The sequence below is a fragment of the Aspergillus vadensis genome, assembly GCF_003184925.1.
Source record: "Aspergillus vadensis CBS 113365 unplaced genomic scaffold BO88scaffold_8, whole genome shotgun sequence".
NCBI lineage: Eukaryota > Fungi > Ascomycota > Eurotiomycetes > Eurotiales > Aspergillaceae > Aspergillus > Aspergillus vadensis.
This window is the reverse complement of record NW_020292046.1, coordinates 861,823-885,645: the sequence shown is the minus strand read 5'-3', so window position 1 is coordinate 885,645 and position 23,823 is coordinate 861,823. Positions and strand designations below refer to the sequence as shown.

The window sequence follows — 23,823 nt, the reverse complement described above, 5'->3', positions numbered from 1 at the left end:
TTTGTGATGGTACTAATAGTACTAGGTGGAAGCATTGAGCTTCTGGTTCACATCTCTACCCCATCCACACTGTCAAATCGTGTGCGCTATTTCTGTAACTCGCTTGCTAAGTGCTAAGTACTTAGAACTTTAGAGGCATTGTTGCGGAACATCATCTATCTACCTTTGGAAGTTTTGTCTTTAGTTGGTAGTGGTATATATATATATATATATATGTGAAGAGGATTGAGCTGGAGAAATTCGTAGTTATAATTTCTTGGTCTCCAATGAGCAGAGGGGAGACAATAATGAGAGAAGAGATATTGTGAAGAAAATGTTGAAGATGCAGTAAAAAGCTAAGTCCTCAGCACCCAGAAGGGCGAAGTGGGATGGTTATATAGCCATCCCACTTGGTGGATTCCCAGTGAATATAACTCCCCTTTTTTCCATCTTATTCACTTCATCTTTGTCTCATTTGTTATCTCCAAGGCTATCATAGTGTATCATACCTTCACAGCGTAGTGGTATCTATCACACATTGCTTGAATACTGATGCTTCACCTACAGGACATTATAGTAGCTTTTCTACGGCTTAGTAGTCGGTAATTCCCATTTCCTTAATGGCAATTTCCTTGCCCACGCAGGCGCCAGTGGCAGTTCCCGGGCTTGTGTCTTTCCTAGGCGAAGATTGCCGATACTTTAGACTGTAACAGCAGTTGAATCTACTGTTAGATATCACAGAAGCTCGAAATATGTTTAGGATGGGTGAAAAATCAATAATGCTTATTGGTCCATAATGAATACATTTCCCTATGAATGGGATCCACTACGTTACACACTAATAACTGATCTGGTATAGTTAGTGTCTCCAGTAATAATTTGTTGTCACATCAGTCATACCGAGTGAATGAGTATAGTGAAACAGTCCAAATATCCATTATGTTCATCGAGGGGTGAACTAATTCTTATTGGGCTTTTTCATGACTACTCTATATTTATTATACTAAGCATCGCCACACAGCACTACTATACATCATGGCACTGACTGCTAAACTGCAACCGTCTGAATTCTAAAAGGGGAAAAAACCACAATCATCCACAATCATTAGGCGATACAAATTCGTGAAAATCTTGGTCAAACCTGTCGTCCAGTCTTACCACATGCGACCGTGGAACCCTGGCATCAGAAGAAAGTATAAACATAAGGCATAAACTCCTCCGAGACAGAACCCCCATAACATAGGCCCCAGCATGATATCACTGAACGGGAACGCAACCGGGTGTATAGATCAAAACTAACCATCCAACAACGCCGTCCCTTATTGAACCTGGCTGACGATCTCGCTGGCCCGGGAAAGGCTCTCCACCATCTGCTGGCACTCTTTCCGCCGGCGGACCGTGTAGTCGCTTTCCTTCAGCAGGTCATCCAGCTCGCTGTTGCGGTACATGTTCTCGAGGAGCTCGCGCTGCATTTCGTCCTTGGTGAATCTAAAACAGAGTTAGCGGTGGTCGTGCGGACAAGGAATAGGTTACATACTGGACGAGAGTGTACATGATAGCCTTGGGCACCATATCAATCATAGTCCGCTTCACAATGTTAAAGTACGAGGTGATCAGGAGCTCTGTTGATCATTAGTATCCAACCGCTATCGAGCAGTTGCGCTGCACTTACTGACGACCTCAACCTCCACACTCTCCCGCTCCGACAAAGAGGCAGACGCCTTCAAAGTCGGCGGTGGCGGCTCCATGGCAGCCATCTTCTTCTTGTTCTTCGACGCCCAGAAGCTGCCAAAGAATCCACCGGAGTTGCTGTTGTCCACAGGAACCTCAACCGACGGGCTGTTCGCCCGCGGGGGCAGAGGCTTGCCAGTCTTGGGGTCCACTTGAGTCGGCTTGCCTGCGGTTTGACGCTCGTTGACGATAGTCATAGCCTATTCAGTCAGCACATCGTAGGTATCGTAGGATGCCATTGGGACTTACGCGGTGTCCGTTCAGGAAATCAGGGTGACCCGTGTTGATGTAGCACGCCTCCATGTTGACCAGGTCACGCACAAGCTTGTTGGTCGGCTCCATGGACTTCTTGAAGAAGCCAATAACAACCGCGTGGAACTTCTCCTTCAGCATAGGGTACCGCCGGAACAGCGACTTGTTCAGGAGCTGACCCAGGATGCGGACAAGTTCGTCGTAGACCAGCGAGATACACTTCAAGCTGGGGTCCTCCAGGCGCTTGATTTGCTGCTTCACGATCAATTCGAAAGCAGTGGTGCCCACAAACAGTGCCGGTGAGGGACCAGAGGAGTTGTAGAGGATGGTGCGGATATCAATGTCCTTCACATGGTCGAATGGGTCGACGGCCTTGATACCATTGGAGTAGAGCTCATGGAACACGAAGCTGATACGAGCACCGCCGGACAGCTCGATACTGGACAGCTCCTGGTTGCTTCCCTCCAACACTGTGCGGTACTCGTTGCTGAACTCCGTGATGATGTTGAGGACGATATTGGCGCTGTTTCCGAGCATCGAGTCACCGAGCTGTGACAGTTCCGAGGAATACTTCTGAAGGGAGGACGAAATGCGCGCTTTAATATCGGGAAGGGTTTGCTTAATGTGCATCATAAGGATCTACCAACGTCAGTTCCAATTCTCAGACCACAATGTCAGAGAAACATACCAAGTTCAATTTCCTGGCGAGATAAGGAGTTCCGCAGTACGATGACTTGTTGCGATAAGCCTTGTGACCCTCGAAGAAGTTCTTCTCGTGCTCCAGGGCATATGCGATAGGCCGCTTGTTCTCAATATCACGCTGACCACGGTTGACGACCGGAACATAACCCAGACGCAGAGGGATAATCCTGCCCGCAAGAATATCCACAACATCGGTACCCTCGTCCATCAAATCGACCTTGGTCAACACACCGATCGTGCGCTGACCCTCCGGGTCAACCTCCCGCGCCAGCTTCAGACCATCCGAGTTGGCCAGATCCTGGTTGGCAGAAGTGACGGCCAGGATGATAGCGTTCGGCTTGCTGATGTACTTCAAAACCATGTCACGGATCTGACGCTCGATATCCTTGGGCTGGTCACCCACGGGGACCTTGGTCAAACCGGGCAAGTCGACGAGTGTGAGGGTCAAGACATTAGGCGAGTAGATTCGCAGGTTGATAGGAGCGGGCGAGATACCGGCATTGCGGCCGACCTTGGACTCGGTTTCGCGCACAATCTCCTCGCGGATCTTGTTGAAATCGTAGAACTTCTGGCCGGGGATGTGAAGAAACTCGCCGTACTCGTCTATGTTGGCCTCCTTATCCGTCGTCTCCAGGGCCTCCTCCTTCACACCATTTGTTTGCGAACCAGCGGGCCTGTTGATAAGTTGCAGTACGAGGGGTCTCCGAGTGACAATTCCGGAACCACGAGGCAGGCTAGGCAACGACAAGAATGCCGGTTAGGCTGCTGCGACCAGACAAGAAACGAAGGGACCATGTCAACCACTTACAAATCCCGACCAACAATGTTCTCTAGAACGGAACTCTTTCCACTGGACTGCGAACCGACGACGGCAATCTGGGGCAGATCGATGGGGTTTTGAACCTAAACGGAACAGGCGGTGTCAGTTCGGCGGAGGGGCTGCGATGCAGGAGAGCTCCACGGGAGGGGATGACTTACTCCAACCGTCGCAAAGACATCCTGCAGCTTGTTCACCAGCGAGATCAAGCTGGGATCGTTGACGTTTATCCTGCGGGCACGATGAGGTCAGCCAGGCGAATCGGAGGTACAAGCATGGAGGGACCAGGGGTTGCGCACGAGAAGCCAGTAGTTGGGCTTGCCATGGCTGGCAACGAGGTATAGAGGATGGACGCTCCAAATTAATAAAGGCAGTAAATATAGAAGAAAGAAAGCAACAGTCTAGACAATGTCCGTAGAGCGATTGTCTGTTCAGGGGGGTGTAGACCAGAATGCGTGGAGGATGTTTGGGGGGGTGGATTGAAAGGGAAGAGGGAGAGCGAAGGCGGGAAGGGCCAAGTGGAGAGTTTCGCTTCGGTCCAGATCAGAGCAATCGATAGCAGCGATACGGCGGCCTGCACTGCCTGTCTGCCTGCCAAAACGATAGACGTTTACCCACCGAACCGGGACCCTGACAGTGGCAAATGAAAGGGCGACAAACGGGCTCCCGACTGTGGATGGAAGTACCCGATGGACCACACATTGGGAATCCCTACTGTGAGAGCGAATGGGCAAGGCCGCGTCATGTGGATTTGGCCACCCAAAAGCGGCCAGACAATGATTGCTTCCAGCAAATGACTGAATGATGCCGCCTGACTGACTCACGCTCAACACGACTTCTAAGTAGTTACTTGATTTTGACTTTCCATAAATGGAAGCTTCTCGAAACGGAAATTCTTCAAGGCAACGGCAATAACTACATATACTGGGAATTTGCTATGCTACAAGCTCGGGAATATAAAATAGACAGCACGCCTCCCCGGTCTAGCCCGGTGAATATGTCCTCCTCTACTCATCCGACACCGAAGCAAACCGCTCCGACATTTGCTGGAGGATCTTCTCGTACTGCAACAGGGTTAGAATACACAATACCTAATAGCGGAGGCATCTGGCTTACCTTCTCGGAGACTTCCGCCTCGTTGGTCGGCACCTCGAACTTCATGCCCCGGAGAGAGCTCTGAATGTCCGTCGTGGCGTCACGAACCTTGGACCAGTTCTGGCCCTGGGCAACCGCCTTCTGGGCTTCATCGTGGTAGCCCATGAACGCCTTCATCATGTACTCGGTCTTCCACAGCGGGCAGAACTGATCGTAGTCACTGTAACCGTTCTGCTGCAAGAAGTCGTCCTTGACCATGGCAGCCACATCCAGAGTGATCTTGTCAGAGTCACCCAGAGCGGCCTTACCAACCAGCTGCACGACCTGGTCCAGATCCTCCGACTTGGTCAGAAGCTCTCTGACCTGGTCACGCAGGCGAGGGAATTCGGGGTGGTGCTTTTCGTAGTAGCGGTCCAGAACCGTCGTGTACTTGCTGTAGGAGATCGACGTGTTGATCGACGGGAAATGTTTACGTTGAGCCAGCTTCTTGTCCAGACCCCAGAACACCTGGACAATACCCAGGGTACTACTGGTGACGGGATCCGAGAAGTCACCACCCGGAGGGCTGACGGCAGCGACAATACTGACACTGCCAATTCTCTCGGGGCTACCCAAGGCGTTACTCTTACCGGCACGCTCGTAGAAGGAAGCCAGCTTGGCACCCAGGTAGGCGGGGAAACCCTGGTCAGCCGGCATCTCTCCCAGACGACCGGAAATTTCACGAAGAGCCTCAGCCCAGCGGGAACTGGAGTCCGCCATCATAGCCACGTTCTTGCCTTGGTCACGGAAGTATTCGGCGATCGTAATACCGGTGTAGATGGACGCCTCACGGGCGGCGACAGGCATGTTGGAGGTGTTGGCGATCAGGCAGGTACGCTTCATGATAGGTTCTTTGCGGCCATCGACGTCAATAGAAAGCTATTGTTGCGATCGCTTGTTAGTTACTAGATGTCTGCTGTAGGATGGGGCACTAACTTCGGGGAAGTCCATCAACACTTCAGCCATCTCGTTACCACGCTCACCACAACCGACGTAGACAATGATATCACTGTTGGAGAACTTGGAGACACTCTGGGAGATGACAGTCTTTCCACATCCGAAGGCACCAGGAATACAGACAGTACCACCCTGGACACTAGGGAACAAGGAGTCCAGCACTCGCTGACCGACAATGAAAGGTGCGTCCGACGAGAGCTTCTCGTTGACCGGTCTGGGCACACGGACCGGCCAGGTGTGCATCATGCTGTGTTCCGTCTTGACTCCATTGAACTCGATTTCCAGCAGCTTCTCCTCGACAGTGTAGCTTCCCGCCTCGGCTATGCGGGTGATGGTACCCCTCGCGCGGGGAGGGAGGATGATCTTGTGGTCGTTCACCAAGCTGTTCTCGAAAACGGTACCCCAGATGTCACCACCGGTGATGTGATCGCCGACCTTGTACTTGCCGGGCTTGAAGTCCCACTTCTTCTCACGATCCAGGGCGTTAACCGCAATACCACGGGGAATGTAGATACCCTTGGACTGGTCGGAGATCGCCTTCAGGGGCCGCTGGATACCATCGTAAATCGTTTCCATCAAACCGGGGCCCAGCTCGACCGAAAGGGGCTTTCCTGTCCGTGTAACGGGGTCGCCGACCGTCAAACCAGCTAGAGAAAGTTGCAGTTAGACAAGGATGTTGTGGCGAGGCCGGAGGGGTTGGCGGGTGTACCTGTCTCCTCGTAGACCTGAATGGTGGCCTTATCGCCATCGATCCGAATGACTTCTCCGACCAGCTGGTCATGACCGACACGGCACTACAGTCGATGCCCGGTGTTAGCGGCTAAGTTTTGCAGATGCGTAAACCTAGAAGGGCAGTATCTGGCGGCGGGAAAACACATGGGAAGCATACCAGTTCGTACATGGCACAGCCGATCATATGCTCGGCCACGACGACGGGACCGGAGACGGAGAAGACGGAACCATGTTGGCTCTCGCCAGCATCAGCGGAGGGGGCCATGGTGCGTGAAGCAGGGAGGTGAATGACAGGAGTGGACAGCGCGGGGGAGGGGGAGGGATGGATGGGGGAAGGAGGAGAAGAGGAGGAGGAGGAGCTGTCGCTGCAGGATGATGAAGTGGGCGACACGGGGAGCGGTGGCAGTTGCGGGCTGTCTAGTCCAGGCGGTGATGACGACCTCGAACCGACTGGCTGTTCGTCTCCTTCGTGATGCGCAATCAAATCAAGCAGCGAGGGGCGTGCTTTGAGTCGTCGCACACCGAGTCCTAGCATTCGCTCAAAAAAATCATAATATTAATATAATAGTCAGAAGATTGACAATCTGGAGGCATCAACTAACTAGTGGCCCCTGATGAGCGATTGGCCGTGTGGTCCTTGCGGTGTTGCGTGTTTACTCAGCCCGCCTTATCAAAACGGTGCCGCTTGCTTCTTGGTCTCTCCACATCCATTGTTAAGCCACGCCCAAGTTGCCCATCCCAAGGACTTCCCTACGCTCTGCGAAGTGAACTTTCCGTAGAAACATACGCTTTCACTAACAGTGGACTACTCCACATGCCACCCCTCGCGTATTCAAAGCCTCTTACGTCTGCTTGCCTGACAAGCCATTGACAGGTTTCCGTTTTGATCCCATGGAAACTGCCCTCTATGGGCCATGCCATTCGCCCGGGGGGTAATTTCATCGGAGGATCGAAGTATCCGTCCCTGATATCCCTGATTCAAGTAGAAGACAAGTGACGTGATGGCACTCCGCCAGATGTAGTTAAACGATTCCAGGACACGCATGTTCCGTCATCCATCCTTCTTGCCCCAGTTGTTGTCCCTTCTACGACGACTGGTAGGTGCAAATCGACATAATGGATTCATCAAAAACCTGCACCTATTGGGACCATACGTTCGCATGGACGCCCCTTCATCAAACGAGGAAACAGTTGCGTTCAAAGATGCACACTTATGACAGGCTTGGGGATGAATGTATCGACCAGATCAATGCTATCGGCCGTCAGTTAGTTACTCAGGACAGGCAAAATGATCCAGAAAGGAAGTTACCCGATCTGGATGTGTACATTATGCTGAAAGATCACGCAAAAGACAATCCGAAGCTTAGTGAACTCTGGGCACAAGTCAACACAGTGCCGGACTGGGTGGATTGGCAGCAGATCAAACGGGGACAGGAGGTGTTCTTCCGTTATGGGCTTCCCATTCTGAACGTGGTAAGTCTAGCATCTAATCTAGTGACAACTCCAAGCATAAGCACTGATATATGCCAGCTGAACTTCGAAAGCCTCTTGGGCGGCATGTTAGTCACTCTGCAGAAAATTCCATCAGGCTTCGACTTATTCCTACTTAGGGGCTCACCAAGTGTCGTTAAGGCCTTAACCTTATGTGGAGGCTTCAACAATATATATGTCGTGCGGAAGAGACTACTGGAGACCCTACAGTTTATCCTCCAGGTCTCTGGATCGGTTGACGCAATGAAGCCAGGCGGTGTTGGTAATATCGCATCCATCCGCGTTCGGCTGCTGCATGCTTATCTTCGCTCCTTGATTTGTGTTCGGGAAAGGTATGACAATGAGAGGTACGGAGTCCCTATAAACGACCTTGACAGCCTTGCAACGATTAGCAGTTTCTCATCCATCATCATCTGGCTCGGCCTCCCCCGGCAAGGTATCTGGCTCCGCAAGCAAGAGATAGACGACTACCTAACTCTCTGGAGGCTGGTAGCCTACTACCTAGGAGTTCCAGACGAACCTTTTGCTAGCCAGCAAACCGCACGAGCGCTGATGGAATCTCTCCTTGTATCGGAGGTGGATCCTATAAACATTGGTAGAGTCCTAGCTCGTAATATTCTCAACGGCTTGGAGAACAAGGCCCCAGCGCATGCCTCAATGGGTTTCATGGAGGCTATGGTTCGGCTTCTGAATGGGAAGCAACTCTCTGACAGTCTTCAAATCCCTCAACCCACGCTGTACTATCGGGTTCTGGTATACGGGTATTGCTTCTTTGTCATGGCGTTAGCATATGGCACCCGGTTGTTTCCGAAGCTCGATCAAAGGTTTATCGCGGTACGTCTGTTCTCTCGTGGTGTGATCATTAGCGTGTGCACTGACTTGAGGCAGTATCGTCGTCGATACTATTACACCATGATAACCGATCGAGAGAAAGGGCTTGGAGGCGAGTCGCTCTTTGACTTTGTATACAAGCCATCTCATGCAGGGCCACTCTATAAAGCAGTGACAGTTAAGGAGGAAGAAAAAATTCCGAAAACATCGCGACGCGGCATTGAAGCACTGGCCCGGGTGGGTCTGGTGGCTGCATTAATTACTGTTGTGACTTTGATCAGTGGGGGATATTATGTGATTCGTATGGTGATGCGAGTATTCTTTCCAAAGATCAGATATTAATAGGATGTTGTATCCGTGTGCGTTGTATATGCATACATCCGACCCGTTATCGTACCTTCATCGCCCCACTATGACGTTATTGACCCCAGAGAACTGAAACCGAGATTCCTCGGGCAACATCAGTTACATTGAAACACAGCATATACCTCCAGATGTGGTGTTCCTTACGCAGCAAGGTATATGAAACAACTTACTATCTCTTACTATCACCACTACAGCATACCCAACACTACAAAATACACCCGCACTCAAGTAACGATCAACTCAGTCTCATATATAATCATATCATTTCAATTCATTTCATATCATAATAGCAACCACAGCAACAACATTACCACCATCCCACATCTCCAATCTCAAATGAATTCACTCGAGAGAAGCCGGTAAATCGACAGTAGTGGTTGTGTCCGTAGACATCGAAACATCGATTTACTTCTAAACACACAACACCCCATTAGCACATCACATCACGACCAAACCAACAACAGGTACTAGGAATTTCAAACATACTCCACACTCCTTGCAAGAGCACGACTGTCCACAAGTGCAGGAACTCGGTCCGCTGCAACCGCAAGTGTTTCCGGATCCGCAACCGCAGCCCATATTGAAGATAGTATTAAAATTTGGGTAGGTAAGGTATAAAACTTAAGTAGAGGTGGTGTTGGTCTTGGATGGTGCAATATCTTTGTCTTCTGAATGGTTGAATAAGACGAAATGAGAACCTTGGGGGTGAAGCGTTCCAGCTATATATAGGTAGCTTTGCTCTGCCGGATGGCGGGGTGGAGGGGAAGGAGGGTCTCGGTTGAGGGATAAAGTCATCATGAGGTCAGGTGCACCACTCCGCCCGCCGGCACAATTAGGGAAGCGGAGCGGAGCGGTTCGGGTTGGTTTAACTTATGTCATTATGAGATCGGGGAGGATACTGTTAGTCATTGGATGATGGATTGGCCTCGGATATGATTTGCAAGGGCAATATTCGTGAGACGGTGTTGGATAGGTTGAGGGGGTGTGGTTGGATCTTGGACACTATACTACTGAGATATTTGGTGGGTTGTGTTTTACTATATGTTGTGTTAGGTAGGTAGTAGTGTAGTATATGGTGATAGGCAAGAGAATCTATTTGGGTGCTGCTATTAAAGATGCATGGTAATTAGGTACGTGTCTAGGATAGTATAGCAGTGTATGTTTCTTTAACTCTGCACATCCTGTTCCGATGGTTAAAGTGGCTGGTCTACTACGGTCTATTTCCCAGTTAATGTTAGATCTGGCTGTTGCTGGTTTCGGCTCTAGCCTGGCCGTCACGGATTCTGTTCCCGTTGAATGGGATTCTAGGGGATAAGCTTAATTCTATGCCACTAGTGATGTGGATATCAGGGTGACTGTTGAGGTACTAGATTTCTCTGTTGTTGGCCTGGGTTGCCACATGATAGGATATACCAGTGTTGGGCACATTATCATATTCACTGTATGACCCCCCTAACTGAGTCCCACTAAACCAGGTGCATATACCCTGAGGTCAGAGTGTGAACCGACCTCAGAGAGTTGCTTGTTCTGAAGAATACCGGCCTCCTGGAACAAAGAACGTTGAAACGATGTAATCCCTGACCCGCGATTTCGACACCAGCCCAGAAATTCATACTTTCAGAGGAGTCGATCGTATCAACCTTAACCCCTGGCTAGATTCATCAACTGTTTATAGGCGCTATGTGTGGTGGAAATTGAACTCTATAGATAGCCCTCTAACAGGAATAAGTGAAGGCCGTGATAACCGCCATGAATATGCGATAATCAGTTGCTAGTGCGGAAATTAAGCGCCACAATCAAACACAGCATTAGGCAGGCCTCAGCAGCAGGCAGGATGCGTCAAGTATGCCCCTGAAAGCCTCGTAAGTCACGTCTTTCGCTTAGAATACGGGCTTCTGAGACCTAAATAATGCATTGGTACTTGACCGAAGCCGATACTTCTTGAAAGCAGCGGTGAAGAATGCCGGGCACCTGTAGCGAACCTAGCAAAGTATGGCATCTGGCACCGTTTCAGGTACTAGCAGCATCCACCAATCTGATTGACCCCCGAGCGCTAACAGGGGCCTCCTTGTGCCCAAGCTTGGTTAGCTCAGAGAGACATGAAGACAAATGTACTAAGAGGTGCTCATGCAACTGCGGGGGAACCTGGTCCCACACTTGAACAAACCATTTATTTGGCTGCCAGACCTCCCTACCCTAAGCTTCCTATCCCGGATAACTGCAGGCTTCAACTGTGGGTTCAGAAAAAGGCAGTGTTAGAGTCACGTCTGGAAGATGTCGCACGGTCCTAGAGGCATTTATCTGGAACATGGTGATGCGCAAGGGAATTGCATCCGATGGAGTCTAATGAGGTCTGGGGCCTCCACACTCACCAACAGCGCCTAATCGACATACCCACTTGGGTCTTTTCCAGTGGTACCAAATGGCATGCCTCCACAGTGGGTTGCTTACTTAGTTGGGGTTGGGTACATGTCTTAGTAGGCTGTGGCGTTATTGGGCTGCATGGCATACCGTGCTGTAGTTGCGAAGTCCGTGCCTCCATGGGTAGATGGTTAGAGTATGAGAGGAGATAAGGGTGTCTTAAGGGGGAGGATAATATGAGGTCCCTAAGCTTGGAGCGCCCCTGACACTGACATGGGAACAGCTCATTTGATGTGTTCCGAGTGGAATGTGCAGGTGATATAGACTAGATTAGGTGGCAGTGATGATCTGGGATCCAATCCCGCCAACCGTTGGGCCATGCCCCTTGGATAACCGCTGTTCAGTCCTGATAATCGGGGATGGTGTCATTATCGGAATCGCCCTTGTCAGCTGCTCTGGAACCGATCGGAGAAGAACTCAGGTGATGTGCGTGAATTCAAGATCAACCAGGTTGGGGAACCCCATCTGTTCTACGATGTGCACCTTGAAGGCTTAGAGAGTCTAGGGGAGGGAAGATCACCGCGGGAAGAGAAAAGGAAAAAGAAATATATAAGAAAAACTTAAGAAGCGAGAAAAAGGAACAGACAGAAAGAGAGACAATCACAGCTGGAAAAGGACCCAAAGAGGATGAGTGCAGGAAAGCCACTGTTTTCTTCTTTTTCTGATAACCTTTGGTCAGTATCGTCATACGGTATTGTATCATCGTCATCATTAATCGTCAGGATCAATAATCGCCTCGACTCGTCAATGTAAACTCCTATGATACACTGTAGAGTCTGAAATTATCCCTGATCTGTACTGCAGATAATCGCGCTATTTGGACAAGGATCCAAAGGACAAAGTAGAATTATCGATCGACACAGTAGGGCTCGGGCAGGGCGTGGTTGGAAGGGCGAAACCGCGCGGTGGGATTAATCGATGGGGGAGAGGATTGGATTGTCGGGACTGCTTGCTTGGCCCCACGGCCACCAGGAAAGAGTAAGACCAGCCGCCGATGTTGCTTCGACCTCAACTGAACTTCCGTTCTTCCAGCTTCCTGCTATCTACCACCTACTCTGCCACCCCACGCTTGATTACCGGCCATACGCTCTCGCTTGACTCTGTCACTCCAAGTTTCCTTCGACTCTACTTCGCTCATCCCTATCTGCTCCTGAACACAGTCTGTACCGCCTCTCCTACTCCTTGTCCTTTATCCCCGACAATCGGTCGTCTTTCCCCGGATCTGATCCTAGTCCGATAAGACCTCCGCCCGACGACTGCACGAACTACCCAGTCCATCCATCTTACTGTGCAGGAGCTGACCAGAACCTGATACCTCAGAACCTCCACCGATATCAATTTCACCCAAGCCCAGCACATTGATCGACCACCCAGTTGCTCAACGAGCTCCCCACCCAGTGAAACGAGCCTCGGCGAGTATCAGTGACCCGCCGCTGATATAGGTCTGCTCTCCTGGTTCTCCTACAGAGCCAGGCGGAAGGGCAGATCTGAACGTTTTCGAACTGGCAGACAATCATCCCTTCTATATACCCTCCTCCGCCGCTCCCGACCACCCTGACCCTCCTATCCCCCGCCAATCTTCAGCGTCCCGTCCACTCACTTCCGCTCCGGGCGGCCCTTCCCCGTTTCTCCTCCAAAGACCGACAGCCAACTACAACTACGGTACAGTGGGCGCTCTCGGAAACCCGCATTCATCCTCTGCTCGTCGACGGCGCCGTAGCAGCACACCGGATACGCCCGAACACACCTTTGAGGGAACAGGAGGTTTCGCGGAGGATCGCACGGCAAGCGAGGCCCGGTCTCGAACATCCAGCAGTATTCAGTCACGCGCCCCATCAGAGGGCCCCGAACCGTACCCCAAGCGCAGGCGCCTGGCAAATATGCGCCCGGATGGCATTTCCAGTACAAACGGCTCCTCCCATACGTTGAATGGCTCAAATGCATCCCCGTCCCAGAAGACAGCTTTCGCCCACTCTCTGAACGGCCAAACGAGTTTCACAGCCTCCAACGGAGACGTACGCACGAACGGGTCTCAAAAAGCGTCAGTCGGCCCTCCGTCATACTATGGTCATGACCGAGAAGAAGTTACCAGGATCTTGATCCAAGCCCTGTTTGACCTTGGCTATGATGGGGCCGCGACGCTTCTAAGCAAAGAGAGTGGCTATCAACTGGAGAGCCCAGCAGTTGCTACGTTTAGAAATGCGGTGTTAGAGGGCCGATGGACCGAGGCGGAACATATACTGGTGCAGTCATTCTATCCGGATCGAGGTGGTTGGAAGGGTAATACCGGCGAGCAAGCGACGAATAGGGAGAAGCTGGTTTTGGTGGAAGATGCTCAAAAGAATGAAATGCTCTTTTACCTGCGACAGCAAAAATTCCTCGAATTGTTGGAAGCCCGCGATTTGGCGGCGGCCCTAATAGTTCTGAGACATGAACTGACACCGCTGAACTATGACATAGGACGGTTACACGCCCTGTCCAGGTGAGCACACCATGCTGACAAGCTCTCGCGGCACCACTGTGAGTGAAACTGACTTTCATGCTAGTCTACTCATGTGCCCCCCGGAACATCTCCACGACCAGGCCGGCTGGGACGGTCCCATAAGCTCTTCTCGAGAACGTTTGTTATCGGAATTGTCTCGTGAGTCCCCAAACCCAGGGTTCGGAGCTGTAACAGCGCATGCCGCTAACAACTTAGTAGGGTCAATATCGCCTTCTGTAATGATTCCGGACAATCGTCTTGCTATTCTGCTGGATCACGTCAAACAAACACAGATCAACCAGTGCTTATATCATAATTCCGCATCACCACCTTCATTATATTCAGATCACATGTGTGATCGCAAAGACTTTCCTTTGCAGACCGGAATTGAGTTGAACCAGCATTCCGACGAGGTGTGGTGGTGCCAGTTCTCGAACGACGGGACGAAGCTGGTCACTGCCAGTAAAGATCAGACTGTAATCATTTACGAAACCAGCACCTTCTCTGTGATACAGAAGCTTTTGGGTCATGAGGATGGTGTTGCACAGTGTGCATGGAGCCCGGATGACTCGAAGATCATTACCTGTTCTCAGGACAAGACCGCCCGCGTGTGGAGCGTTGAGGTACAGTGACCCCTTTTCGTGTTGGAGGACGGTGCTTGTGCTGACAGTTGGCAAAGACTGGTCGTTGCCTTCTGACCATCAATCACCACCGTCATCCCGTGACAGCTGCGGCGTGGGCTCCTGATGGCGAGTCTTTCGTAACAGCGGCTCTGGACGTGAGCTCACAACTCTGTCATTGGGGCATGCGTGGACAGACCTTATACATGTGGCCGGACGGCTTCCGCGTCCAAGACTGTGCTATCACGCCCGATGGCCGGAGACTTATCGCGGCAGACCTTGATCAGAAGGTCCACGTCTATAACCTTGCGACCCGCGATGAAGAATACTGCCTAGCCCTGAAAAGCAAGCCAACCTCAGTCGCTGTTAGCAGGGACTCCCGTCACATGCTGATCAACTCCGCCGACGGGCAAATACAGCTTGTTGACATCAACACCACAGACGTTGTGCGACGATTTTCAGGGCAGAAGCAAGGGCATTTCGTGATTCGCAGTGTCTTTGGTGGTGCGGCGGAAAACTTTATTGTTAGCGGAAGTGAAGGTGAGCACCATTTGAACACACATCCTCACCTTCTTTGGCTAATGTGTCCTAGATTCTCGTGTTTATATCTTCCACAAAGAAGCTGGCACACTTGTAGAGGCATTAGAGGGGCACGTACGAGGATGTGTAAATTCCATGTCCTGGAATCCCCGAGACCCAGGAATGTTTGCTTCTGCTGGCGACGACTGCTTGGTTAGAATGTGAGCACCGGCCCCGTCATTTCCCCCCTCCCCCCAGATAGTGTTTTGGCTGACAGATCTCTAGTTGGACACGTGAACGTGACATACGGCCGAATGTTTCAGCGGGCAAGCACAGGGCAGTATCGACAAGTGGTTTCACTCGCACCAGCGCTCTGCGTTCAACATCAAGCTTCAATTAGTGCTCCCGTTTCAGGAGTAGCAGGCAATCCCACATAGTTTTTACATACTTGGAAGCAGCTCCAGCTTAAACATCTCTCGCATTCACTCCGTCCGCTTTCTCCCTCATCTCTACTCCGAACCCAACTGCTCCCGTTTATTCACTCCACCCTGCATATACGCATTTTTGCTGGCTCATCGTCAGTGATCCATTTAATACAGGTTGCAGGCGCCGCTGCTTTTGGTACAGATCAATATATGCTTTGCATCAATTTCATTTCTCTCTTTCTCTTCCGCACATTCATCATTACCATCCCCGGCGCGCCTGCCATCAGTGCCGTGCCGTAATAAGCCACTGCACCATGGCATGGCGTCCCTGTCCATTATATCAATATTCCATCCCCACCCCATATTCCTACATATTATAAAGACTTCCACGTTTACGGTTAATGGTCTGTCTGTCATCGTCGTTACTGTCCACCCTTTGGGTCGTGAATCATTCAAGGTCTTCAGGGACTAGTTAGGAGTGTGCTTTGGTGTCATGTTCCCGTTTGTTTTTTGTTGTTCGTTACGTATCGAAGTCCTCTCTGCTTTTGTGCTCAAGAGGCCATCGAGTTCTTGTTTGCTTCTCGCTACCGCTACTTCGCTTGATCTGTGGCTGGCTGCTTGCTTTTTCTCCTTTCTCTGTATCTTCTGAGGTTGGAAAGTTGGCTGGTAGTGGTAGAGTATGCATCTGATAATCGAAATATTTTCTTGGGTACCATCGACTGACTGATTGGTCTACTCGTGTGGTGAATGTAGGATAGATGGGCAAATACTACTAGTACTGGATAGTTGCAAGGAAGAGTGGGATGGGATAGAATGGATGAATGTACTTTTGAGGGATGTAAATATGGCCAGTCAGACTAGTATAAACAGACCACATAAGACTCTTGAATGTTCATATTTCCACTCGATCGTAATAAAAAGAGTAAACTCCAAACATAGCATGTAAACCCCGAAACAATTCAAACGCCAGAAGGAATATTCAAAAGTAAATAGATAAGAAGGGTAGAACGTGGCCAGCCTGACTGGATCCACGCCGCTTGATTGAGTGACATTGGCGTCGTAGACAATCATCTACTCGAACAACACTGGCAAGGTGTCAGATGCGTGGTTGGTACACTGTAGAAACGTGATAGTGAACTAACCAATTTGATGATTTTCCCATTTCCTCCACGCGATTCTCCGCCCCTTCACGGTGTTCTGGGCCATTTTGTCCACCTTACTGATTTGTATAGGGAGGAGCGAGGCATTGGTACTATTCGGATGCGCGAGCTTGAAGCCAGGTGATGACTCGTAAGTGACCATAGTTAAGGATAAATTGGTCGATACGCTAGGCATAATTATATTGTTTATGAAAGAAGATCGGCAACTAGAGACTAGGTTAGCTATATCTGAGCTTTGTGACGTAGATGGGTTTAACATACCATTCATGGGCATCTCGTCAATCTGGGTGGAGTAGTAAAGTTCAATGTCGCGAAGGATGCGCACGTCATCGCTGGTGACGAAGTTGATGGCAACACCCTTACGTCCGAAACGACCACTACGACCGATACGGTGAATGTAGTTTTCACGGTTGGTGGGCAGATCGTAGTTGATGACCAGGGACACCTGCTGCACGTCGATACCACGAGCCCAGACATCGGTGGAGATAAGCACACGGGAGTTACCCTGGCGGAAATCCTGCATAATGCTGTCACGCTCCTTCTGGGGCATTTCACCGTGCATGCTGGACACAGTAAAGTTGGCTTCGCGCATCTTGTCGGTGAGCCAGTCGACCTTGCGACGGGTGTTGCAGAAGATGACCGCCTGGGTGATCGTCAAGGTATCGTAAAGGTCGCAAAGGGTATCGAACTTCCACTCTTCCTTCTCCACCGCAATGAAGTACTGCTTGATGCCTTCGAGGGTCAATTCGTCACGCTTGACCAGGACACGCACGGGGTCGGTCATGAACTTGGTGGTCATATCGAGCACGTCATAGGGGAGGGTAGCGGAAACGACAACGACTTGGGTGGCAGGAGGAAGGTAGCGGTAGACATCGTAAATCTGTTCACGGAATCCACGGTTGAGGAGTTCGTCGGCTTCATCGAGAACCAACATCTTGATGTGACGGGTGCGCAGATGGCGTCTGCGAATCATATCGGCGACTCTGCCCGGGGTGCCCGAAACGACATGCTGACCGTAGTCAAGCTTCCTGATATCCTCTCCAATATTCGTGCCTCCGATGCAAGCGTGGCATTGGACGTTCATGTAATCACCGAGGGCCATAATAACGGACTGAATCTGGGTGGCAAGTTCACGAGTGGGGGAAAGAACGAGGGCTGTCATGTGTGAGATTACAAGCACCACTTGAGATTGAGCGCATATTACATACCCTGAGATTCGCGAACGACGGTATCGATGACTTGGAGAATACTGATCGAGAAGGTAGCGGTCTTACCAGTACCGGATTGCGCCTGGGCAATGGTATCGCGACCTTTGCAGATCTGAACAATGGCACGGGACTGGACAGCCGACGGAGACTCATAGCCATAAGCGTAAATACCACGGAGAAGGCTCTCCTTCAGGTGCATGTCCTCGAAGGTAGGAGCAACAGTGACCTCCTTCGAGGTGTTGAACTCCATGCGGTCTAGTTTTGCGCAGTTAGTATACAGGCGTGAATGACAGTTGGGAACTTTGAGATCCTACCATCAGCGCGTCTGTCAATTCCGTCCGCCATGTTGAATACACCAGGTCTGTAATTTGAAGTAAGAGGATGAAGTAAAACAGAATCAAGTCAGTGGAGGAGGGGAGCTGGCCTGGTGGAGTAGCAGAAGAATCGCCCAGCTTCTGCGGCGCGACTTTTCGTTGCGACCGAGGTCTCACCGCCCGCCGCACGTGACGATAGCTCGCCGCAAAGCTCTCTTGGATGGCGTTGAGATGCCCGCTTCCATCCCCGATCTTCAGAAGCGCTTTAATCTGCAGAAGTCAGGTAGAGCCTTGTGCGCGCAGCAAATATGATTTTCGAGGAGCAAAGGTTCATCCATGAGGACCTTGAGCGCCTGGAGCAGGCGATTGCCGACCGCGTCGCCGAAGAGCCTCGTAATGTAAGTAAGCCATCAGTCTCTATCCCGTCGCCCTCTGCTAACCCACTCTTTCACTTTCAGATTCGGGATCGCCTGGCTCGTGATCATGAAGTCGCACATTTCTTGAAGCGTATCGAAGACCAGTCCAAGAGGCTGCTCGACATCTACAAGGATGCGGACGGCGCGCGTGAGAAGGAAATCCAAACCATCTCAACCGGCGATCAATTCGAGGAATTCTACAAGCAACTGGACGAGATTAAGGACTTCCACAGGCGCTATCCTAATGAACCAGTCGAAAACCTTGAGCGGGCTTACAAACGCCGTCAGCCTGGAGAGGGTGAAGTAACGGGAATGGAGATCGATAACCTGTTCACTGGCGAAGAGGGTTATGGACAATTTTTGGACCTCACGACATTGCACGAAGACTACCTGAACTTGCCGGGGGTAAAACGGCTTTCATATGTACAGTATCTCGACATCTTCGATGCGTTCACTCCTCCACAACTTCCGATCAAGCGAAACAACAAGCTTTCCGATCGGTATTTCAAATACGTCGGTGAACTCGCAAACTACTTGGAAAGCTTCATCAAAAAGGTGAAGCCGTTGCAAGATCTTGACAAGCTCTTTGCTAGCTTTGATGAGGAGTTCGAAAGGCAATGGGCGGCGAACGAGGTCCCTGGTTGGACAGAGGAGGCTGCTCAGAACGGTACCCAGGGCCCGAAGACCGAGGGCTCCGGAGAAGGCATCTGGTGTGCTGACTGCGAGAGGGAGTTCAAGAATGAGAATGTCTACAAGAACCACTTGACAGGAAAGAAGCATATCCGGGCCGCTGAAGCACGCAAAGCCGCCGGGGATGACGCGAAGCCGGCAGCCCCTGCGACAAACGGTACCTCATCCGTGTCTCATCGACTCAAGGAACGTGCAGTCGCAGAGAGGGAACATCGGGTGCGTTCTTTGACGCAGGTACTGCAGCCCGAGCGTCAAGCAACGAGGTTCAATGTCGAGCGGAGACAGGGTATGACTGAACGTGAGCGCCAGATGGAACTCGAAGCTCTGCTGAATGAGTCCGAGAACCCTGGCGGTGATCGTGCTGGCGATCAATCTGATGAGGACGATGAAGACCGAATCTACAATCCCCTCAAACTGCCACTTGCTTGGGACGGCAAGCCAATCCCTTACTGGCTTTACAAGCTGCACGGCCTTGGAGTGGAGTATCCTTGCGAGATCTGCGGTAACTTTGTTTATATGGGTCGTCGTGCGTTTGACAAGCACTTCTCGGAGGCCTTACATATCTTTGGTTTGAAGTGTCTTGGTATCACTTCCAATACCAACCTTTTCCGTGAGATCACTCGCATTGAGGATGCAATCAGGCTTTGGGAGAAGCTAGAGCAGGACCGCAAGAAGGACAGAGATAACCGCGACAATGTGGTACAGATGGAGGATGCCGAAGGCAATGTGATGCCTGAGAGGATCTACCTTGAGTACGTGCCCCAACAATCCCGCGACCTATTGGAACTTTTACTAATATTTACCAGTCTGCAAAAGCAAGGTATCCTATAATCGGCAACTCCAGGTCAACATTTCTTCATGTTTTTTATTGCATTGCCTTTCGCCATATTTCATATTGAAAAGCCTGGAGTTTGGTGGGTGTCCTTTCTCGAATTTCCTTAATGCTGCGTGGTCACTGGGATAGTGTTGGTTGGGAATGGCTGTATCAAAGCAAAGTCAAGACTAGACAGCTTTGCATTTTATGTATTCTACACCCCAAGAATATTTCGATATCATCATCGGAAAACTTAAAGCCAAAAATCTCAAATTGAACCTAACTTTGGCTCGGATCACGTGGTTTCGCGTCCCGTTCGCGTAGCTTCCAAAGTTCAATTTTGTGCCCCGCGTCTTCCCTCAGTCTCACTTGCTTCTTCGCCGTTATCTCTGGACTGTGCATTCTTGAATATTAGTAGCCTCATGGAATAGGCTGTGCTTCGCCTAGTTGTCATGGTTCGGGTGGTTACTCGGCTGTTTTGAAGCCTGCCATCCATACTGACACCAGAATCGCGCCCGTCGCGGCTACTACTATCATATGGGGTTCAAATTCGCTCACCTGTGCGACTTACTGTCGACCCTTGAAGCTAACAGGGTCCTGAAAGCTGCCCATGAAGCCAAAGTTGTGAACCCCGACATTCGTGCCGTATCACGATGGTTCGCCCAGAACGAAAAGAGGATCCGCGATAAAGATACCGACCAGTTGGCTCTTCTTTCCTGCATGTTTCCAGAGAAACGGACAGACCGTGTCTACTGGCTACAGGATACATCGCTGGCCAAAATCATAGCACGTTGCCTGCTTCTGGGCTGTTCACGGCGGCAGGAGCTCGAGCGTTGGCGTATCTCCGGGGGCGTAGACCTGGGACAATGCGTGGAGAATGTCATGCGGCAGGCTGAAAATCATGTCACCAACGGCCAAGATGTCACCGTGGAAGAGATAGACAAAGCTTTAACTGAGATCGCCTCTCGTTGCAAGTTTTCTGGTCCTCAGGTGCGAAGACAGCGTACGGCTGTCAAGGTCGATCAGACATTGTCCCCTCTATACCGACGGCTAAGTAGCAGAGATGCGAAATGGCTTACTCGAATGATACTGAAAAGCTATTCTCCTGTTTCACTGCCGGTAAACATCATCCTGAAACGTATCCATTTCCTCCTTCCGCATCTACTTCTCTTTCAGGACTCTTTTGAACGCGCTTTAAGCGTGCTAAGCTCTAGTCCCATTAAACACTTCCCACCTCAACCAGATGCTGCATTAGCCAAAGACCTGGGTTTCATAGCGTTAGGGCATCTCAGTCCTGCTGTGGGAGTCAAGATAGGACGACCCGAGTACTATAAGGCTAGGAGCATCAAACATTGCTGTCGCACGATCGGCAACCGTCGCATGAGTATCGAAAGGAAGTATGATGGAGAATATTGCCAGATACACATCGATCTCTCTAGAGACTCGAACTGGATCCAAATATTTTCTAAAAGCGGTAAAGATTCAACAGCAGACCGCGCCGGTATTCATCAAGTCATCAGCGAATCGCTGAAGCTAAGACGGCCGGGTTGCAAGATCTCCCAACGATGCATTCTGGAGGGCGAATTGCTTGTTTGGAGTGACAAACATGGCAACATCGCAGATTTTCATAAGTTGCGTAAATTCATATCACGCTCAGGCACTTTCATTGGAACTGAAAGCGACTCTCCGTAAGTGACATGGCATGTAATCTCCAGCGTTGTCTTCTGACCTGAGATCAATAGCCCACAACCTTATGAGCATCTGATGATAGTATTCTTTGACATTCTGCTCATTGATGAGAATGCTTGTTTGAGACTTCCACATCGGGAGCGGAGATTACTTCTGAAAGACACTATAGAGCCAATCCCAGGGCGTGCAGATATATCTGAGCAGTGGGTAGTTGACTTTTCCCATCATGACGGTCAATCTCGACTAGAAAGCATCTTCCACAAGGGCATCACTGAGCGATGGGAAGGCTTTGTCCTCAAAGCATGTGAAGACCCTTACTTCACAATCTTTGCTGATAATGAGGAAAATCCCTCCTTCGGTCGCTGGATCAAGCTAAAGAAAGATTATATACCTGGACTAGGTGACACTGTCGATCTCGCAATCATTGGCGCGAGGTACAACTCTCGGGATGCTATGGCAATCAAGCAAGTAAAAAAGCTCTCATGGACTGAATTCTTCATTGGTTGCCTCGTCAATAAAGAGATGGTTGTGCAATCTGGGGCCATACCCAAGTTTCGTGTCCTCGATGTTATCAACCACCACTGCATGCATGTCAGGTTCATGCAGTTCTTGAATCAGTTCGGCGAGTTCTGCGCCCGCAGTCCAGACTCCGAACATGGATTCATCCTTGAATATGGGGAGAGTGTAGTCAACCCCATGGAAGTCGTCTTCAAGACCCCCTTTGTCGTTGAGATGTTAGGCAGTGGCTTTGAAAAGCCGTCTGGCGCCAGATACTATACACTGCGTTTCCCTAGGATCTTGAAGGTCCTTTCTGATCGATCATTTGAGGATGCTGCGTCATACAGAGAGTTGCAGCTATTAGCAGAAACCGCTCGATCTGCCCTTGATGAGGATCCAGAAAATCACGAGTATCAAGCCGCCAAACGGATGAAGCTACGAGATCGCTCGGAGTGTACGCCAGATCGATCACAAAGTCTCCAAACAACACAGAGCCCTTTTCTCCAGTCTTCGACAACTGCCGAAGATGACTCAGGTAATGGGGCGCTCGTGTCTTTCCCGAATAAGGAATTGAACACCCCAGACGCGTTGCCTGGTCCAGCGAGACACACCAAGCGACGCCGCGAAAGCAGCGCTATGCAACGTACCATCCCCATCCATGTGGATCTCAATAGAGACACCTCCCCACCTACAGCACACAGTGTAGGCGGCAATTATCTGACGAACAATGAAAACCTATCTTCTCATGCAACCGGACAGAGGAAGAACTCAACTCAGACGACTAAGTCCTCTGATGCAGAGAAAGCCTCCCGCCCCAGTCAAATGCCTGGTTCTTCGAGTAGCTTAGACAAGTTGCAAAAGCACCCTGCACCCCTTAATAAACTAATAGACCGCCAAATTGAGTCCAATGTGATGCTGGAATCTTGCAGCAACCGCCCATCTGGCAATGAAATCATGGCTCCTCACCTCTGCCAGAAAGCAACTCAGCGCATTCTATCACCACTGCTCCACAGTCTCATATACGTTCACCATGACATATCCTCCGATGACATGGTAGTGTCTCAACCCATACCAAACCCTTGGAAAATAGCACCAACCCTCAATGAGTTCGTCCGAAAATTAACACGCCCAGATACACAATGCCACCCCAGGACATCCAACCATCACGCAGTCCCGCATGGCACAGTCTACGGATTGGTCATTATACCTGGAAAGAGCGATGCGCTGTGTACAGTTCTCCCCGATCTAATAAGAAGCATAGCAAATGCTTTCCAGTCTTATTACTTCAACATTCATCATCCCGGGAAAGTCTTCGTTCTCGACTCAAGCTTTCTCAGACTCAAGATCAGCCAGGATGATACGAGACTCTGCCTTCATCGGACGTGGGAAGACATTAATAGGGTGTTCTTCTATGCTTGCGTCACCTGGACGTTTAAGGGACCTTCAGGTCACAACACACTTGAAGACCAAGCTAGAGAATGCGATGCGCTTTACGCAAGGCCTAATATCACGATTAGCTTCGATAGACGTGAGTTGGGTCTTCTGGGAGAAAATCTGTCCCACTGAGCCTTTGAC

General features: G+C 50.5%; 7 protein-coding genes across 7 annotated transcripts; 4 read left to right on the top strand and 3 right to left on the bottom strand.

The window, feature by feature from the left end:
- Positions 1–882: 882 nt before the first annotated feature.
- On the bottom strand, positions 883–4,261 carry BO88DRAFT_404036 (dynamin-like GTPase vpsA). The gene is made up of 8 exons (XM_025706513.1): positions 3,781–4,261; positions 3,643–3,712; positions 3,473–3,567; positions 2,651–3,398; positions 1,960–2,601; positions 1,652–1,910; positions 1,517–1,601; positions 883–1,467 (listed from the first exon to the last, which is right to left on the bottom strand). Exons 1-8 carry the CDS (start codon positions 3,804–3,806, stop codon positions 1,299–1,301), a joined length of 2,094 nt encoding a protein of 697 aa, XP_025564213.1. The 5' UTR covers positions 3,807–4,261; the 3' UTR covers positions 883–1,298.
- Positions 4,262–4,352: 91 nt separating this feature from the next.
- Positions 4,353–6,642, bottom strand: BO88DRAFT_404035 (H(+)-transporting V1 sector ATPase subunit A). The gene is made up of 5 exons (XM_025706512.1): positions 6,462–6,642; positions 6,282–6,366; positions 5,552–6,219; positions 4,598–5,494; positions 4,353–4,545 (listed from the first exon to the last, which is right to left on the bottom strand). The coding sequence occupies exons 1-5, from the start codon at positions 6,567–6,569 to the stop codon at positions 4,489–4,491; spliced, it is 1,815 nt and encodes a 604-aa protein (XP_025564212.1). The 5' UTR covers positions 6,570–6,642; the 3' UTR covers positions 4,353–4,488.
- A 1,105-nt stretch (positions 6,643–7,747) lies between these two features.
- On the top strand, positions 7,748–8,968 carry BO88DRAFT_404034 (oxygenase MpaB family protein; the record flags this gene model as incomplete). Its single annotated transcript, XM_025706511.1, has 2 exons — positions 7,748–7,851; positions 7,923–8,968. Exon 2 carries the CDS (start codon positions 8,039–8,041, stop codon positions 8,966–8,968), a length of 930 nt encoding a protein of 309 aa, XP_025564211.1. The 5' UTR covers positions 7,748–7,851; positions 7,923–8,038.
- A 4,325-nt stretch (positions 8,969–13,293) lies between these two features.
- BO88DRAFT_337336 (WD40 repeat-like protein) lies at positions 13,294–15,434 on the top strand (the record flags this gene model as incomplete). Its single annotated transcript, XM_025702938.1, has 5 exons — positions 13,294–13,889; positions 13,918–14,518; positions 14,566–15,055; positions 15,108–15,255; positions 15,320–15,434. The coding sequence occupies 5 exons, from the start codon at positions 13,294–13,296 to the stop codon at positions 15,432–15,434; spliced, it is 1,950 nt and encodes a 649-aa protein (XP_025564210.1).
- Positions 15,435–16,461: 1,027 nt separating this feature from the next.
- On the bottom strand, positions 16,462–18,107 carry BO88DRAFT_404031 (ATP-dependent RNA helicase eIF4A). Its single transcript, XM_025706510.1, has 3 exons — positions 17,828–18,107; positions 16,881–17,774; positions 16,462–16,825 (listed from the first exon to the last, which is right to left on the bottom strand). The coding sequence occupies exons 1-3, from the start codon at positions 18,075–18,077 to the stop codon at positions 16,806–16,808; spliced, it is 1,164 nt and encodes a 387-aa protein (XP_025564209.1). The 5' UTR covers positions 18,078–18,107; the 3' UTR covers positions 16,462–16,805.
- Positions 18,108–18,393: 286 nt separating this feature from the next.
- BO88DRAFT_404029 (SF3a splicing factor complex subunit PRP9) lies at positions 18,394–20,390 on the top strand. The gene is made up of 3 exons (XM_025706509.1): positions 18,394–18,539; positions 18,600–19,999; positions 20,054–20,390. The coding sequence occupies exons 1-3, from the start codon at positions 18,450–18,452 to the stop codon at positions 20,076–20,078; spliced, it is 1,515 nt and encodes a 504-aa protein (XP_025564208.1). The 5' UTR covers positions 18,394–18,449; the 3' UTR covers positions 20,079–20,390.
- A 58-nt stretch (positions 20,391–20,448) lies between these two features.
- Positions 20,449–23,814, top strand: BO88DRAFT_480778 (ATP dependent DNA ligase domain protein; the record flags this gene model as incomplete). The annotated part of the gene is made up of 2 exons (XM_025712167.1): positions 20,449–21,749; positions 21,804–23,814. Exons 1-2 carry the CDS (start codon positions 20,599–20,601, stop codon positions 23,812–23,814), a joined length of 3,162 nt encoding a protein of 1,053 aa, XP_025564207.1. The 5' UTR covers positions 20,449–20,598.
- Positions 23,815–23,823: the final 9 nt, after the last annotated feature.

Excerpts from the sequence above, each read along its gene's own strand:
- BO88DRAFT_404029 (XM_025706509.1), top strand. The coding sequence starts at position 18,450 with ATGATTTTCGAGGAGCAAAGGTTCATCCATGAGGACCTTGAGCGCCTG. Across the intron at positions 18,540-18,599 it reads TCGCCGAAGAGCCTCGTAAT|ATTCGGGATCGCCTGGCTCG; the intron begins GTAAGTAAGCCA and ends TTTCACTTTCAG. Across the intron at positions 20,000-20,053 it reads CCTGAGAGGATCTACCTTGA|TCTGCAAAAGCAAGGTATCC; the intron begins GTACGTGCCCCA and ends AATATTTACCAG.
- BO88DRAFT_404031 (XM_025706510.1), bottom strand. The coding sequence starts at position 18,077 with ATGGAGTTCAACACCTCGAAGGAGGTCACTGTTGCTCCTACCTTCGAG. Across the intron at positions 17,775-17,827 it reads CGTCGTTCGCGAATCTCAGG|CCCTCGTTCTTTCCCCCACT; the intron begins GTATGTAATATG and ends CACACATGACAG. Across the intron at positions 16,826-16,880 it reads TGACGAGATGCCCATGAATG|TTGCCGATCTTCTTTCATAA; the intron begins GTATGTTAAACC and ends CCTAGTCTCTAG.
- BO88DRAFT_404035 (XM_025706512.1), bottom strand. The coding sequence starts at position 6,569 with ATGGCCCCCTCCGCTGATGCTGGCGAGAGCCAACATGGTTCCGTCTTC. Across the intron at positions 6,367-6,461 it reads GCTGTGCCATGTACGAACTG|TGCCGTGTCGGTCATGACCA; the intron begins GTATGCTTCCCA and ends CATCGACTGTAG. Across the intron at positions 4,546-4,597 it reads AGGCGGAAGTCTCCGAGAAG|TACGAGAAGATCCTCCAGCA; the intron begins GTAAGCCAGATG and ends ACCCTGTTGCAG.
- BO88DRAFT_404036 (XM_025706513.1), bottom strand. The coding sequence starts at position 3,806 with ATGGCAAGCCCAACTACTGGCTTCTC. Across the intron at positions 2,602-2,650 it reads TCGCCAGGAAATTGAACTTG|ATCCTTATGATGCACATTAA; the intron begins GTATGTTTCTCT and ends TGACGTTGGTAG. Across the intron at positions 1,602-1,651 it reads TGTGGAGGTTGAGGTCGTCA|AGCTCCTGATCACCTCGTAC; the intron begins GTAAGTGCAGCG and ends AATGATCAACAG.